At 43.6% G+C, this 18,100-nt stretch overlaps 1 protein-coding gene across 3 annotated transcripts in view; it reads left to right on the top strand.

Moving 5' to 3' along the window:
* NRK (Nik related kinase) overlaps positions 1–18,100 on the top strand; it is a 132,608-nt gene that overhangs the window by 38,631 nt on the left and 75,877 nt on the right. For all 3 annotated transcript variants that reach the window (XM_083595685.1, XM_083595686.1, XM_083595687.1), the window contains 8 exons: positions 1,284–1,338; positions 2,692–2,770; positions 3,761–3,936; positions 5,369–5,441; positions 6,710–6,917; positions 8,442–8,603; positions 9,157–9,321; positions 14,212–14,364. In XM_083595685.1, coding sequence (XP_083451811.1) covers positions 1,284–1,338; positions 2,692–2,770; positions 3,761–3,936; positions 5,369–5,441; positions 6,710–6,917; positions 8,442–8,603; positions 9,157–9,321; positions 14,212–14,364 — 1,071 coding nt within the window. The remainder of the gene's footprint in view (positions 1–1,283; positions 1,339–2,691; positions 2,771–3,760; positions 3,937–5,368; positions 5,442–6,709; positions 6,918–8,441; positions 8,604–9,156; positions 9,322–14,211; positions 14,365–18,100) is intronic.

Genomic DNA, 18,100 nt, shown 5'->3' with positions numbered 1-18,100 from the left:
TATTGCCTTATGTACTCTTCTGTATCCAGCCCTCCTTTGTCCCCTACACCGCCTTCCAGACCATTGCTATTTCTTCCACAGCATCCCTTCTGTATCTAAAGTCAGCTCCCTGTTTTTTGTTTTGATCACATCACACCTTCACTGCTGTTTTCTCCCTCTGTTTTCTTGCTCAGTTCTGATTCCCCTTTGGTCACTTTGCTCTCACTTAAAACCTTGGCCAATGAACAAAATAAGCAGGTGTTTTGTTGCTGTAATAGACTGAGTTTGGATGAGAGGGGAAAGGAAGGAGAAGAGCCCTTGGAGTATAACATTTTAAAACTTACAACAGTTGGGAAGTGACAGTTGACAACTGGGAGAGGATGGAAGTGGTTTGCTTGGGTGCGAATGGGTTTAGGAAATTAGTAGCTCTGATCCTGTTCATCAGAGATTTCAGTTTACCTGAGAATTTATTTTTATTGTTCCTTAATTAAACACTGTCTGGGGTTAATCCTAAGTAATTGCCAGTGAAAGTTAGGCTAATAATAATAATTTATTTATTTATTTATTTATTTATTTATTTATTTATTTATTTATATCCCACCCTCCCCAGCTGAAGCCAGGCTCAGGGCGGCTAAGGATTGAAACCTATCCCTATATCTGAAGAAGTGTGCATGCACACAAAAGCTTATACCCAGAACAAACTTAGTTGGTCTCTAAGCTGCTACTGGACAATTTTTTTATTTTTTTTAAACCTATCCCTATACCCATACATTGGTAGGTATGGGAGAGGATTGCTTTAGTTTACACTTAAAGTTGATCCTACCAAATTTGCACTTTCTGAAACAATTCAGAAACCAAAGCACAGCCATCCTTTGGAATCTGCACTTCTCTGAAATTTGCAGTGCAGTTCTCCAGAAAGGTGAAGCGTACAAAAATGGATGCACTAAAGCAGAGTGTGCATAAATGAATGAAAATAACATAAATAGATGCATTGTATTAGGAAAAATTGATCTGCAAAAATGTGCATATTAGGCAAAATTGCATTCATAAATATATTTATTAGAAGAAATTTGCACTAAAATGCTGATAATTTTCATGAGGACCTTTGAAAAAAATGCAAACTGATGTGTAAATGTGGTTAATTTAACTTAAGATTGGAAAGATGAGAAAAAGAGAAAGTGAAATCAGCACATTTGCCCATCCCTATGCAATGGTTGAGTTGCATTCAACTTGGTAGGCCCTAAGTGGTGCCAACCTGCTCTCTACTGTCCCTTTATGTTTATGCATTGTCTGTTTTCCTTTAGAGTGACTTGTGGTCACTGGGAATCACAGCTATCGAGATGGCCGAAGGGGCTCCTCGTAAGTTTAGTTTTGTTTTGCCTTCTATAACATGTTCAGTCTTAATGTCAGTGCCCTTGTTGAATGTAGAACATTGGCTGAATATGTGTATTTCCAAGTTTACATAGCCTCCAGTAAATTGTCCTTGTGGTTACTAAACCGAATAATAGATTTATTTGTATCTAGAGGTAAACACACACATAGCAGCAGCAGCACTGTTGCTCAAAGCAAGGGACTTTTTGCTACTCATTCATGCAGCCCATTTCCATCCAACCCTTTTGAAGCCATTGTGTGATGGAAAACCAATGCAACATCAGTGGTGGACTAGGGTACTATGGCACCCTATGCAAGGCCAAGACTCCCCCCTCCCACCAGCAGCCCTAACACTGCCATCCCAAAGATGGGTAAGGAGGTGTCTGACTTTGGGAGGGAGGCACAAAGGCTCTAGCAGGGTCCTAGAGTCCTCCCACCTCCTTCCCCAAGCTGGGAAAGTGCTAACTAGGCGTTGGGAATGAGATGGAAGGACTCTAAACCCCTTTTAGAGCCTCACACCTCCTTCCCAAAGCCCAGCACACAGCCCTAAATCCACCCCTGGCAACATACTTGCCTGTTCCACAAATCCCATTCTCCCACCCACCCCTCCCGGAGCTGTGAAGGCTTGTGGTTTTCCATGATAAATGATACATAGAATCTTACAAAATAACAAGACTCCAGCCAATGGAGTAAAATGCAGAAAGTCAGAACTGGAAATGCATTTGGCTTGCTAGAAGAGCCAAGCATGTAGCGAGAGGAAGGGCTGGCTCACATATGCATGTTCATCACATGATAGCTATAACATCTAGTGAAGACTCGGGACAACATGGATCAAGCACCACAGTGACGATTTTCGCATCATGTCACACAGTCAGAAACTCAAGCCTTATAAGTAGAGCCAGTTTATACATTCATCTTGCTGTCATCAGTGGCTAGTTAAGGCATGCGAGTTGCTCATGAAATGTTGTGTGCTGTTTGTTAACTCACAAGGCACTTGCATTTGTCTGAAGGTGACATCACAGCTAGAACAACATAGATAGCATTTTCAGATTGCCTTGTACACAATAGACCACACTTAGTCATACCTAAAGCAGGCCCATTGAAATCAATGGGACTTGTGAGTCATGACTAACCTAAACCCCGTTGGTGCTGTTGCAAGTACGATTAAGTCTGGATCCAACCCAGTGCTTTTCAGCAAAGTCTGTTCACATGTTCTCATCAAGCATGTAATGCAATCAAATATAGAGAAATCAAATGATGGCAGGATTGGGAGAGCCAGGCTGAAGGTATCCATTTTAACAGATTGCATATGTGTGCTTGTTCTTCCTCGTCTTCTTGCAGCATTGTGTGACATGCATCCCATGAGGGCTCTGTTTCTCATTCCACGGAACCCTCCCCCAAAACTGAAATCCAGAAAATGGTAAGAGGCTTCCCTTAAATGGCAATAAATGCTAACTTGTGGAGAACATAAGAAGAGCCTGCTGAATCAGGCCAATGGTCCATCTAGTCTAGCTTCCTGTTTCCACAGGGACCAACCTGCATCGTGGACATGAGTGCAACAGCACTCTGCCCACCTGTGGTTTCCATCAACATATTGCCTCTGATAGCAGAGGTATTGTATAGTCATCATGGCTAGTAGTCATTGATATGCTGGCTTGGAGCACAATTTTGGCAGCTGTTTCGATTCAGACTATTGAAAGCTTTCTACGCGTCCCAGATATTGTGATCGTATTGATTCCTTCCAAGCTCTTATCTGCACTGGAAGTTTTGTCTGTTGTTGCAACGGCCTCTGTGCATACAGGGTTTACATTAAAGCAGTGCAAGGGAGTGACTCAGGGGTATAGTACAGGACTGCCAGTGTAGATGACCCTTTGCATGCAGAAGGCCCCAAGGTCAATCCCTGACATCTCCTTAGCAGGCAACATGGAATGTAGTAGCAGACACCAATCTGATGTGCATTCCTAAGCTCAGAAGAGAGATAGCTCCATGATAGGGGCACTTTCTGGTTGCCGCCAACTGAACTTCCAAAGGTTACAGTGCAGCCAAGAGGGCCTCATCAGTTATCATTGCAATAGTGCAAGGCAGTAAGGAAGGAGAGTTCTTATTTAGGGATCCTGGTCCCAAACTGTTTAGGACTTTGTAGGTCAAAACCAAAGCCCAGCAGCTTATGGGCTGCCAATGCAACTCCTTTAGGAGCCATGTAATGCGCACATGATGGGAGATGCGATAGAATAGTCCAGTTGCTGCATTTTGCACTAGCTGCAGCTTCGGGAAAGTCTCAAAGGCAGCCCTGCATAAAGTGCCTTGCAGTAGTTTAGACTTGCTGAGATATTCTTCTAAACCGTTTGAGGAATTGCAAGGGAGAAGTCCTGAGTGAAAAGAAGTCTTTAGGTTGTTGTTGTGTTTTTAGGTCAAAGAAATTTCTGAACTTTGTGGACACCTGTTTGGTTAAGAATTACGTGCATCGCCCAGCAACAGATACCCTGCTTAAACATTCCTTTATCAGAGACATGCAGAATGAACGACAGGTGCGCATCTTGCTCAAAGACCATCTAGATAGGACCAGGAAGAAGAAGGGAGAGAAAGGTAAGGACTAAAGCTTAATAACCTGGGACCAGATTACCTATGGGATCGCCTTAGCGAACCTGTGCCAATTCAACCACTTCAGTTGGGAGAATTGGCACTGCTGCAGGGACTACATAATACCTGTTCCACATTTGTTAGAATGAGATTTTAGTGTGGTACTTTGGAACTCCCTTGGTGCCTACTAAAAACATTCCTGTTTAGACAAACCTACCCAGGTGCTTGAGGGATGCGGGTGGCGCTGTGGGTTAAACCACAGAGCCTAGGACTTGCCGATCAGAAGGTCGGCGGTTCGAATCCCTGTGACGGGGTGAGCTCCTGTTGCTCGGTCCCTGCTCCTGCCAACCTAGCAGTTTGAAAGCACGTCAAAGGGCGAGTAGATAAATAGGTACCGCTCCAGCGGGAAGGTAAACGGTGTTTTCGTGTGCTGCTCTGGTTCGCCAGAAGCGGCTTAGTCATGCTGGCCACATGACCTGGAAAAACTGTCTGCGGACAAACATCGGCTCCATTGACCAATAAAGTGAGATGGGCGCTGCAAGCCCAGAGTCGGTCACGACTGGACCTAATGGTCAGGGGTCCCTTTACCCTTTACCTTTGCCCAGGTGCTTAAGAAGTTGAGGTAATTTTTATTTGTTTTAGTATTTTAGCTTTTGTATGTTTTAAAGCGGGGTTTTAATTTTTTCTTTCTTGACTTTACTGATTTATCTTTTGTAAAACGCTTTGAGGCTTTTTACAATCAAGAGGGGTGTCAATTTCATGAAATTAATTAATTGAATAAATACATTGCTGCCAGCTTCCTCCCTGTTAACCTTAGCAAAATTTTGCATGGAAGAGAACAAAGAAACATAAGAAGCAGTTTTATACTGGGAAGATCATTGGTCCATCTAGCTTAGTATTGTCTGCACTGAACGGCAGCAGCTCTCCAGAATTTCAGACAGGATTCTGTCCCAGCTTTACCTTCACACATTATCTTTGACCAACTTGGGTTTGCCCCTGAATGTACATTCAGAAGGGAGCCTCGGTCAACTCTGGCTCCCTGATTAGCACACAACCTGATAGACAGTTGTGCAAATGTGATGGTTGCATTCAAAGCATTCACATACTGCATTTTTAGCTGTGTACCTGAAATAGCTTGTGTGTGAAGCTGTTTTTTTTTAAACTGAAGTAGGACTTCACTGAGAGCTGACTATAGCTGCATATACATATTAGTAAAAGATTGATTAGGCAATTAGGCATTTACAAGACTTCATCATCATTACAGATCAGTAAGATCAAAAATCAGATAATATTGCATTTAAGCAGAAAACAAGTGAATGTCAGGCTGCTCATATGTTTAAAATGTTTGACAGTTTCCAGCGTTCGTTGCAATAAATGTGGGGGCAGATTGTAACACACAAAGTTTCCTAGCTAGATTTGGTTTTCCTTCTTCTTTCAGATGAAACAGAATATGAATACAGTGGAAGTGAGGAAGAAGCCGATGAGCTGAATGAAGATGAAGGAGAACCAAGGTTACATTTTGCATTTGTAGATAAGATCTAGGTTGCACCCAGGAGAGAGATGACTCCAAAGTTTGATCTGTACACTTCCAGAGCAATTTTTGGAGTCATTTCCTTGTGATGCATTCTTATTTTGGATAGAGTGGCAGAATTAAGTTGCTCTTTCCCATGCATGATTCCCTGCACAGGGGGCCTGGAAATTCTACCCTGGGAAGAAGGAGCCACATAGGGCCATGTTTCATCAGGAGTTGGCATGTTTGGGCATTCACTGAGGCCCGTTGATAAGGCTACCATCTCAGGTGGCAGGCTGTGGTCCACGCCTGCCACCACCCACAGTGCGCCGCTGCCACTGGGAAGAGGAGAAAGGCAGCTGGCTGAAAAGGCACTCAAACCTGTCAGCCACGTCTGGTCACTATTTCTCCCTCTTCCCTGAAGGATACAGATGCAGTGAGCAGGGCTGGTTCACAGCAATCATATCTATCTCACTCAGAGAAGAGGGAGCTACAGCTTCTCTTCTTCCTGAGAAAGGAAGACACAGAGTTTGTGAGCCACCCAACCTCCTCAACCAAATAGGCCTACTCAGAAGTAAGCCCCAATGATTTGCCATGTTGAGGAAATTGCAGAAGACTTGAGGAGGCTGGGGTTGTGCTTGCCAGACTTTAAAAGCTCACAGTGCAACTATGCCTACTTTGAAGCAAATCCCACTAAGTTAAATTACATTTACTATCAGGTAAGCAGTTTTAGGATTCTATGGAAATAGAGGAAGCAGCTCTTACTCCTAATAAACAAAATAATCATGCTGCATATCTTACTTACTTCGGCTGCTAAAATCTGAGGGAAACTCCACTAGAGTTTGAAGCGTTGACCTGGTGCTCCCCCTGTCCCTTGCCATCGAAATGGAATTCCATGAAAACTCAAATATATATATCTCTCTGAATTGTCTCTTGTTCCCATTCAGTGTTTGCTGATGAATATAAAGTGTGAACAGATGCTAAAATTTGTTTTGGGAAGGCAACAGTGAAGTAAAATCTCCAGTGAACAAACAGATAATCAGCTTTAGCCTGGATTCTGAAGTGTTGTTAAAACAGAGGCATTGTAAATATAGAGGAGGGCTGGTGGGGGAGAGAGATTCTGTGATTTCCCCCCCCCCCCCCGGAACATTCTTCTTCTGTAAGCTAGGACAGCAAGCTTTTCCCCAGTGGCACTGTGTTTGCTCTGTCGCCTTAATATTATGGTTAGTCAAACAGATATTTCCTCTTTTTTTTGAAAAAAAAATTAAGCTCCATTGTTAATCTCCCTGGTGAATCCACCCTCCGCCGCGAATTCCTGAGGCTTCAGCAAGAGAACAAAAGCCATTCCGAACCTCAGCGACAGCAGCAGATCCAGAAGCAGCAGCTTAAAGACCAGGAAAAGTACAAAAAGCAGCTCTCGGAAGAGAGGCAGAAACGGATTGTGGAACAAAAGCTGCAGAGGAAAAAGTTGGAGGATGTACGATTTGGATTCAGATTTGTTTGTTTTTTCCTGCATGACAGTAGTACTGCATTACAAATATCAAATAAGAAAGGAAGCCATGTTTCTTGTGTCCCCATCTGCACTCCATCTCAAGCATCATCTTGATGCTTTAAACAGCCATGGCTTCCCCTAAGGAATCCTGGGAACTGTAAACCAGAGTGGTTTAACAATTAGCCCCTCTTCCCAGGGAACTTGGGAATTGTAGTTCTGTGAAGGGGGAAAGAGGGATCTTCTAACAACTTCCAGCACCTTTAAAAACTGCAGTTCCCATGATCCTTTGGAGGAAGCTGTGACCATTTTAATAGGTACAATGCCTCTTTAAATGTACAGTGCAGATGTTTTTAAACAGATTCCTGCTATTATTTAGTGTTGGCAGTGCACATATGAAGAGTGGCTTAAGTGTAACCCTATGCAAATCATAGCAAAAAGGCCAGGCCGTGGACCCCAAGGTGCTTATGGTCTGCATTTTGATATTGGCAAGGCAGCAGGTGGAGGCGAGAAAGACAGAGGCAGGGGTGGCAGATCTGTGGCTCTCCAGATTCCAGGTAGAATCCCATCAGCCCCAGCCAGTATGGCCAATAATCAAGTGTGATGGAAGTTCTAGTCCAACAATATCTGGAGGCCCACAGGTTCTCCACTGCTGGACAGAGGTAGCAGGGAATGCTGTTTTATGTGTATAAACTTTGTCTCAGTTTGGAGGGATGTGTGCAGAGCCATCCAAAATATAGGAAGCAAGTGCAGGTTACACTAGAGTAAATGGTGCTGGTGTAATTTGCCCCTGTTCCAAACTCTGTTCTAGAGCAAGGCTACTGGTGGCTGAGGTAGGTCACTTACACAACTGAACTCCTATCTTTATAAATGTTATTGTTAGTGCTCACACTTTTTGATGAGTGACGATGAACTAGTTTAAACTATCACATCTTGGTTTAACCAGCCAATGTATGAATGAATCTTGTGGCCACAAATGTAGCCTACTTTGTGATGGAAGCAAATGAGCTAGGATCACTTCAGCTGACTACAGTTCACCTGAACTGGGAAAGTTTGGTTAATGAAGGTTATGAAGCCAACTTCAACTCAACACCTCCATATCCCAGCTTGTTTTGGAGCCAATAACCCTAGTTTCCCAGATCAGATGAAACAGGAAACTTTGGTTGATGGAAGGCTTACTGGTGTATTTGCTTCCACCACAAAGGCAAGAGCAAAGGGTTCATTGGCATCTTGATGTTCCCAGCGAAGCTGTTCTCTTTTGGGATACTTCAGGGCAATTTCTTTCAGATCGCTTACTAGTTAGCTTGTCAACACAAGTTAATAAAGATGAGAAGACATTTCCAGCTTTTGTAGATTAGTAGCTATTGTAGAGCATGGGTCTCCTTGTTTTCAAAGCCATGTTTGCACAGAATTAGCCATAGCAGCAGTTTGACTTTAATAGCAATTCCTTTTATGAGCAATCTATGATGGGAGATGAAATGAAACCAATATTATTTCCTGGCATGTGTTTAGCACCAGAAGAGAGAAGAGCTTCGGAAGCATTTGGACTTCGAAAGGAGATGTCCGGAGATCAAGGCAGCGCAAAACAAAATGGAGAAGGATAAAGATGTCCTGCAAAGTCATGAAGATGAGTGGAGCAAAGTGGAAGGAGACAAGAAACTGGAAAATTATCAGGTGTGGATGTAGTTTTGCAGAAGAGAAAATCTCCACATTTTCTGTGGCAAATGTGAGATGTAAAGCCTGAAAGAAAAATGGAAAAACAAAACCCTGTTCCTCTCCCAATCGTTCAGAAGCAAATAGGGTGAACAGAAAAAAAAGAGGAACCCAGGTGGTGGTGGTTTTCCAGGTTATTCCGTACGTTTCAGTCACAGAGGGTAGCAAGACAGTTAGCATAAGTTTTAACTGAAGCTAAACTGTAGTGGAATGGAAGCAATGCTGATTGCAACAAACCCAGGGCAGGACAGAAATTGCTGCTTCCTCACATCCCTAGTTGTGGGTCCTACTTATTTGAATTCTACTAGGCACATGTCCTCACTATGTCTACTCTGAGCCACCATGTTCTCATGGTTCCAAATGCCTGAATCAAACCCTGCACCTGATTCAGGCATTTGGACTCGTCCTTAGAGGGAAGAGATGGTTCACCAGACCTAGCCAAAAGTCCATTGGGTTTATAAATTTTTGGGTTCCTCTTTCCTCACAGTGTTTTCTTGCTTCTTTCCCACCCTAGAAAAAAGTTGAAGAAGTGCATCATGGCAAGAAGCTTCATCGGACTCTTCCTAAAGATCAAACACAGCTGCTTTCTCTCCAACATGACCACAAGCAGAAGAATAAAGATCCCCCGAAGCTCCTCAGCCCCCAAACCCGTCTCCCATCGAACAGTGCAAGCAAAGAGGTACATTGCAGCTCTCTGGGAATGGGTTGTTCTCTGGATTGAAAATGATCTGCTTGGGCAGGTGGGGTTTTTAAAACATGCTCAAAATTTCACTTGGAGAAAAAGGAAGCCATTAGATTCTCTGTTTATCTAAGCCAGGAGTGGGGAACCTCAAGCTCAGGGGCCAAATATGGCCCTTGATGTTTTTCTGTATTGCCTTTGGGATTCTCCCCAAGCCCTATGCATCTCTAGCTCTCCTCTGCACCTTCCTCACATACTTTTAGCTTGAGCCATTATAATGCCCCTTGCATGTCAGTTTGGAGAATGTGTGTATGTGCACATTTGCAGCAACCTCTGACTTGGCTGGCCTGTGCAAAGGTAAGAATCACATCCCTTACAGCACTCACATTTGCTTCTGGTTTGCCCACCATAGGCATACAACCCTCCCAGAAGTTTGCCTGGGAAACACTCTGTCCCTTAGACTGGAAAAAAGTTCCCCATCTCTGGTTTAAGCTATCACATGGTTGGTAACCATTTGCTTCTACTTCAAGGCTGCAGACAAATGGATTGTTGTTTGGGCTGTACAGAAATTCAACCAAGAATTTGGTTTTCTTTTTGGAAAAAAAAAAAGCAGGTGCTTAAAAAAAAGAAGAAGAAACCATTTGTGGGTAGCTAAGCTTGCCATTTTCTGCAAATACATGGAAGGCCCTAGGAGCCTGGATTCTAAGGGGTGAGGAAGAAGGACAGCTATCTGGGTCTTGAGATCCACAGGCATCCTCTGAAGAAGCTAAAGGAAGCTGGTTAAAACCTTTAAACAAAAGCTAAGGAGTTTTGTTGCTTTCCTCATGGTTGTAGCCTTAGAGGGAACAACTGTAGAAATTCAGACCAGTGTGAATTCAACCACTTCAGTGTGAGCTGAAGTGACTGGATGCTCCTCGGTGCAAGAAATTAAAAAAATCTGCCTAGAAAAAACTAGCATGCCATGGAGAAGTGTTCTTGCCTAAGCCTATCCCTGATATGCTATATTTCTAAGTGCATGGAGTGTTTTGTGTGCACATAGAAGAGCATTAATCAGGCTGTAGCAGAGGGAGAGATAGGCCTGCAAAGAAACGAGCAGTTTTTACTTCTCCTCCCTTTGAATGCTTTCCATTCCAGCTTCTATGTTAACTTTTTTCCTCTTCCTTTTCCATTTATGTTGTGTTTTTTATATTAGGGACCGGTGGCAGGGCCCATGTTATTACTGATAATTGTTAGGTGCTCTGGAAGCCTTTTTTCAGATGAAGAGTAGGATTTAAAAAAAAAATGTTTTAAATAAGTAAACAAACATCAGCCCTGCCCATCCCAAGTAGTCTGAATTTTACAGCTGAGACAGAAATTTACCGCTTCAGTGAGAACTAAGTGAACAATCTTATTGTACTCCCAGTTAGGGTAATAAATTTTTTAAAGTATACTTTCAATGCATACTGAAAGGTGGGTTGTGGGTTTTAATCCTTGTTGATGTTTGTCAGTATGCATCCAGGGTGTGTGTTCAAGTGAATGAGTGCAGAATATATAAAGACGGGCATCTTGTCTAGATAATGCAGCTGACTGAGAGACACCATTCTTAGCCAGCAATAGGATTGAGAATGACAAAACTCCTCTTTCATTAGATACTACAGATAGGTGGGAACTGAATTTGATGAATGGCTCGGCTTCCTTGCAGAAGTCATTTGGGTAGATGATGCTCAGGAATTTTGTGCACCTCCGGTTTGCTAGTAAACCTGAATGACTTTGGTGTGTCATGGAAACACTCCCCGTGCTCCTGCCAGGGTTGGAAAGAGGTTAGTTTAACCTCCGGTTTACTAGTAAAACTGAAATACTTCATCACAAAATGATGCACATCAAGAAAGTGGGTCACCCACATGAAAAGTTTGGAAAGCTCTGATCTGCTCTCTGGTTAAAGGCCACTGGTGGTCTCTAGTTTGGGGGCTCCCCAAAATCATGAGTTCAGCAAAGAGTCAGTATAAATGACTTATTAGAGGTTGGTTGGGTAGTTGGGTAGTTCTAAGCCAGGCATAGGCAAACTCCAACCCTCCAGATGTTTGGGACTACAATTCCCATCTTCCTTGACCACTGGTCCTATTAGCTAGGGTTGATGGGAATTGTAGTCCCAAACATCTGGAGGGTCGAAGTTTGCCTATGCCTGTTCTAAGCTTTAGGGCAGGAGTGGCTAACCTTTGGCCCTTTAGATATTGCTAGATTGCAGTTCCCACAATCCCCCAGTCTGCAAGGCCAATGGTCAGTGATAGTAAGAGTTGGAAATACAGGCATAATTTGAGGACTACAGGTTAGCCAATCCTGCTTTAAGGGATGGGAAATGCTGCTCTGCTTCATTGCTTCAACTTTCTCCTCTATTTTTTTTTTTTTTTAAATCTGTAGCCCGAGGGGAGGGAAACACACATCGCAAAATGCCAGCTCCAATATTCATCTGCGTCGCTGACATGTATTCCATAAATGACCTCTTTGTACTGGAATGAAACGCATTGTAAAATTTAGTCCATGCCATTACTGTTAAATTTTAATCGAAATGTACTGTTGTGGATTTCTGACATTAGCAGTTGTAGGCAGTGAGTCTCTGTTGGAAGTGTGCGGCATTAAAAGGAAGCAAATTGGGCCTGACATAAATACGCAGTTTCTCTTGCAAGTGCTGATTGTGCCTTGTGTGTTTCCAACACTATGCCGCCGCCGTTGTGGTTCTGCCTGTTCAGTTCCTTTAATCCCATTTGGCACCATGTCGATTTTGCTCGGGGAGGGAGGGGAGTTGTTAGGATTCACAGGGACAAAATCATTGACTCAAACCATTTCCCCCCAGTGAAATAATAATTACTTCTTATCAAGATGGTTGTCATTTAGGTGAATCTCCTGGCGTTATATTAACAAGGAAGCTGTCGCCATCTGCTTGGAGGAAAGCATGGCAGCCTGCATGTCGAAAAATAAAATAAAATGTGGGCCTGCATTTTTTGGGGAGAGAAGTTATTCAGTGACTATTTATATCATCTTTCTCCAGATGCATGGATGCATTCCTGTCTGGGCAACATTATGGGGGGGTCAGAGGCAAAAGTGGGTGTACGAACTAATGCAATTTTTTACTTTTGCACAGGAGGCTAGGTTCTGTGCACACTCACACATCACTTTCTGTCCTCCATCCATACAAGCTAGGGGCTTTGTCAGAGTCTCTGGATACATTCCAGCTTGGTGGAAACGTTCAGGGGGCAAAGCAGAGCCATTAGGCATTTGGGAAGGAAGGGGTGTGGAAAATCACAAGGACCACATAGAGAAACCTTAAAGGCCACAGTCTGGCTTCAGGCCTTGTCTTTCAGGCTTCTCTGTCTAGCTCTTGGGCATATTATTATTATTATTATTATTATTATTATTATTCTCTGCCCATCTGGCTGAGTTTCCCTAGCCACTCTGGGTGGCTTCCAACAGAATATTGAAAACATGATAAAACATTAAAAACTGGCTGCCTTCAGATATCTTTTAAAAGTAGGATAGTTGCTTATTTCCGAGGTGGGTGGGGTATACATAATAAAGGGATGGTGATGGCAAAGACATCCCTATTTTCATCAGAGAAATGTTGGAGGATATGTGAGGAGAACACACCCACTCTGAGTGCTTTTGGGTGGCTGAAATGTGTCCTTGAACAGCAATAAAGCCTCTTGCTGTGTATAAGGTGTGTACAAGTGTAGAAACAGATGGCATTTGACTGGCTGGAATGAAGCCTACTGTACAAAAGTAGGAATCACACCCATTGCCCTGCTTCACCCATCAATGCCATGCAGCCTTCAGAAAGCTGCCCATAAGAGAGTGAGATGCTTGGACTGCAAAAGATTTTCTACCCCTGTCTTAGCCTAGCCAAGGGCAGAAGCAAAAGCTATTCACCAGTTCTTGGATTCCCAACCCCATGTTTCACCCTTTAAGGTGAGCATGGAGAAGCCTTTCAAGATGACTGCAAGGGAGAATCAGCAGGTGGAAGGAATATATCACTTTCCTCTGCCTGATGCTTCTCCACCTCATCTCCTTCATCCTTAGCCATTTCTCCATCATAAACACACACACCAGTCAGCAGCAATGCCAGAAAGGAAGGGTTATGCACAATGTCCTGCCTTCCACTTCCCCTCCAAACAGCTCCACCTCCAATCATGGTAGGTGCAGATACAGAACTGGGAATCCCATGATTGCTACTTAACTTCTAGTACTGATCTAGCAGTCCCTTTTCAATTGGCATCATTATAAAATAGGAGGAGGAGTTGTGGTAACTAGTGAAGAATGAATTTAAAACCGGGTTGAGGGGGTGAAGCCAGAAGAAAATGCACAGGGAAGTCTAGCTGAAGAAAGTAGGGCTTTGTATCTACACAGGCGTACATCATACCGCATAAGACCTAGCTGCAATATCAGAAGTAAGTAGATTTATTGGTTTGGCCTTAAGCCATAACAACAGTACTGAGCTACCAGGGCAAAATAAAATCCAAAATGGCAGGGGCCTGCACAGGTACATCATATATGGATTTGTCTGAACCATAGGTCATGGTGAAAACCATAATCTGATAAAATGGGCACAGGATGTCAAAACCCATACGGTCATCGATCATTAGAACAATTCATGACATGCCCATGGTGCGGGGGAGTCTCCGCTGTGAAGGCAAACAAAGCCACCATTTCATTTACATACCCAGTGCTGTCGGATAGCCCTTGGAATTTTAACGTTGTTGATTTAACAGCAAATATAGAAAACACAAGCAAGAAAATGTTGCAGATGTCTGCACCTTATCTCCTTATACACAGGGCAACTCAACAAAAACAGGGGTAAACAGACACCCATCTCATTGTTGAATTTGTTGAATATGTCTGTCTCTATTGGTTTGTTTCCAGACTGAGAGCAAGCGTGAGAAGAGTGATGGTATCCAAACTGATCTCAACTGGGCAGCCGTTCTTGGGCATGATGCCACCTCACATGGTCGACTAGGTTCTGGAAGCAACTCCAGCCCATGTACTCCAGCTTTGCAAAGAGCGGTGGTGGCTCAGGTAGGAGATCCCCACTGGAGGTTATTTACAGGTGTAGAGGTCTATGAGATGAGATGATCTGTCAATTTTGGTTTCTCTCACATTTCCACATCAGTTTCTGACACACACACACACACACACACACACACACACACACAAAATCTTCAGGATAATTCATTAACATTTTAGTGTGAATTTATTCTACATTTTTCCAGGCATTGTTGCCTAATGTACACATTTTTGCAAAGCTATTTTTTCCAAATATAATGCATTTTTCTACACTGTTTTCAATATTCTATTAATTTAAATGCACACTTTATATGCATATGCTACTCTATGCATTTTTGTACATATTACTTGGCTGGGGAATTGCGCTGTAAAAATTGAAGAATTTTGTGGTTTGTTTTGCTTCTTGTTTTGGAAATAATTACGTTAGGTAAGTTTCCTTTAAATGTAAATGGAATCAAATTTCTCCCCTCTTCCTAGAGATGGTTTAGGCATGATGCGAAAGCTTGGTTTGTTACCCTCTCCAAACAATATTTCTTCCCCAAACATATGTTTCAATTCTTCTTCTTTTAAAAAGGTCCTCTTTTCAATGGCGCAGTCCAGTTTCTCTGCCTTTTATGTTTTCTGTGCTACAGAGAAGGAAATAAATCAGGTGATACAGGAGCACAGGAAGCCGCCTTGTACTGAATCAGATCATCTAGCTCACTATAGTCTATATCAATTTCAGCTCTCTGGGATTTCAAACTAGGAGTCTTTCCTGCATGGAGATGCCAGATATTGAACCAGCGACCTTCTGCATGCAAAGCAGATGTTGTTCCACTAAATCCCTTTCCAGAAATACAGTTGCCCTCTCCTGAAATTCGTGTCAGCTTCTGCAGTGGCCAAATGGAGAAGAAACCCTTCTATATTTTTCTTTTTCTCTCCCCACTTTTGGCCTAGAACTCAGACAGAATTGGGCTGTGACAATCAATTGTTTGTTAATACTTCCATTTCCTGCTGAACGATAAGCGAGAGATGCAAGGCAGGCCTAGCAAGGTCTGCGTAGATGACTGTTATTTGTGATGACATTAATGCCTGACTGGATAAATTTCAGGATATTATTCTTGCATGTTGCACAAAAAGCCTTGGCCCACTATATCTGCTGTATTTCCATTGGAAATATTTTATTGTGCATAATTCATAGTGCACAATAAATGTATCTTTGTGTTTGGCAGAGCAAGAATGAAGGAAGGTTCTCTGCCCAGAGGGCCAAGTTACAGAGGTCATTGTGAGGGAGGTTGGGTAGGAGGGTCTGTCTCTGTTTGCTTGGGCTGTGGCTTTCCTGTGTCAGACTCTGCTCCCCATGAGGTTAGAAAACAGACAAGCAGCACCCATCAGTGAGCTGAGGAGCGGAAGAAGGGTTGTAGCTCAGTGCTGGAGCATCTGTTTGCATGCAGGAGGCCCCAGGTTCAGTTCCCAGTGTCTCCAGGTAGGGCTTAGAGAGACTGCATCCTGAAACCCTGGACAGCTGCTGCCAGTCAGTCTAAGCAATATTGAACTAGCTAGACCAATGCTCTGACTCCATATAAGCTTGCTAGTTGCATCTCAGACTGGTAAACTTCCTGACTTGGAAGCATAAGAAGGTGTTGAGGTTCCACCTGACCCACTTTAGTCCATCAGAATTAAGAGGTATCTTTGCTAGCACGGCTAAACTCCTGAAAGTTCCCTCATTTTTGGCCTGAGGTGGGTGGTGGCAGGCAAGTTGACCTGTTGCCTGATTATCTCCTGGGCCGCCAGTTCAAGAACCATTGTGGGCTTGTCTCCTGAAAATGGGATCTCAGCTTTTCTCAAGACACAGCCCCCCAGCGGAGCAAGCAAATCACCCAAATGTTCATCCCGAGGAAGATACTTTTGGGGTTCTTCCAGTGCTGTGAAGTGTTTTGAACACTTGAAGGTGCTAAATCTTATGAACCAGTCCCTTGCATCTTTCATCCAAAGGATGATATTGTGAGGATGCTATGCAAAACCCGCATGCACAAGCAGTCCACAGGAAGTTGCTATGTGGACGCGCTCTTCATTATCCTGCTGTGTCATGCAATGGCAATTGTCAGCCTCCTGAACTTCCCTCCTGGCTAAGTTTTATCTGCCATCCCAATAAAGGTCCGTATAGTTAAAGCTATGGTTTTCCCAGTAGTGATGTATGGAAGTGAGAGCTGGACCATCAAGAAGGCTGATCGCCAAAGAATTGATGCTTTTGAATTATGGTGCTGGAGGAGACTCTTGAGTCTGCAAGAAGATCAAACCTATCCATTCTTAAGGAAATCAGCCCTCAGTGCTCACTGGAAGGACAGATCCTGAAGCTGAGGCTCCAATACTTTGGCCACCTCATGAGAAGAGAAGACTCCCTGGCAAAGACTCTGATGTTGGGAAAGATGGAGGGCACAAGGAGAAGGGGACGACAGAGGACAAGATGGTTGGACAGTGTTCTCAAAGCTACCAGCATGAGTCTGACCAAACTGCGGGAGAGGCAGTGGAAGACAGGAGTGCCTGGCGTGCTCTGGTCCATGGGGTCACGAAGAGTCGGACACGACTAAACGACTAAACAACAACCCCTTAAATTGCTGGAAGGGCTCCCCCATTACAATACCTGCAAGTGGGGCAGTGAAACCGACAGCAATTTTCACTCAGCCCTTGTTTCGTAACTCATCAAATTGCTGCTTGCTGGATGCTTCATGGGCTGTTCCCAGATGCCGCTCAACTTGCCCATCCAGGTCACCAAGGTAGTTATTGGCAGCACGAACTTTCAAGCATGCAAGCAGCTCCTTCTGCTGATTTCAGTTGTTCCTTTGGAACGGCTTACAGTTCGGAAAATGCTTTAAGCCTTTTGCTGACTCAGGCTCTGGGAAAATGACAGGCATCTTGATAACAGGCTTGATAACGCCTACCTTCTCATACCAGGGTTAGCTGCTTTTTGAGAACAGCTTGACACTACAAACTAGTCTGGTTAAATAAATACTATCATTAGTTGCAATCATATTGGACAAAAAAAGAGGAAAACAAGTCTTTTTAAGTACTATATTATTAGATGCCATTCCTGCTGAAAAAGCTGTTTGCTGGAAAAAGATAAAATATTTGCCAAGAACTGAGATAAAACAGCTGAACACCTTGCTGGATGAGGAGGCAAGAGCAGAAGTCTGTAGTAACAGATCTCTCTCTCTCCCCCCTCCTGCCCCACTTAGCATTGCAGCAAGTGCAGGGAAGTAAAGACTCACATTTCTACCATCAGCACTCTGCTATGTTCCTTCTGGAACACAGGTGAAGGAACGACTTCAAAGACCTCCAGTACTTTCATGAGCACACATGGAATCTTTTCCTGAAAAAACACCACAAGGGCAAAGGACACTTCGCCTTTGTGCTATTTTTCCAGGGACAGACGCCTCCCCCAGGTCTTTGCTGGAGGAAAGGCACAGGATGCTTCCGGTCCGTCTCTATTTTCTGGTAAGAATTCAATCACATACTGGCAAATTCAGGGTACCCTGTTCAAGTTGATTCGGAACTCTTGTGCAGTGAGCCCAGTTCTCCCCACCCCAAACCAGAGGTGTTTATTTTGCAATAAGGAAACTGAGAGGATATGCACTAGAAAGCGTGGGGCAACTTTTGCTTGATACAAGGTCACCTAGCCTCCAAACAAACAAATCAGAATTAATGCCCAGTAAATAGCTGGCATTGTCCAGCCACCCAGCAAACAAAACAGGATGAACTCACAATGAGC

This window comes from Podarcis filfolensis (assembly GCF_964270895.1).
Source record: "Podarcis filfolensis genome assembly, chromosome: Z".
Classification (NCBI taxonomy): domain Eukaryota; kingdom Metazoa; phylum Chordata; class Lepidosauria; order Squamata; family Lacertidae; genus Podarcis; species Podarcis filfolensis.
Note: the sequence above shows the minus strand (reverse complement) of the source record. Positions and strands in the feature narration are given on the sequence as shown.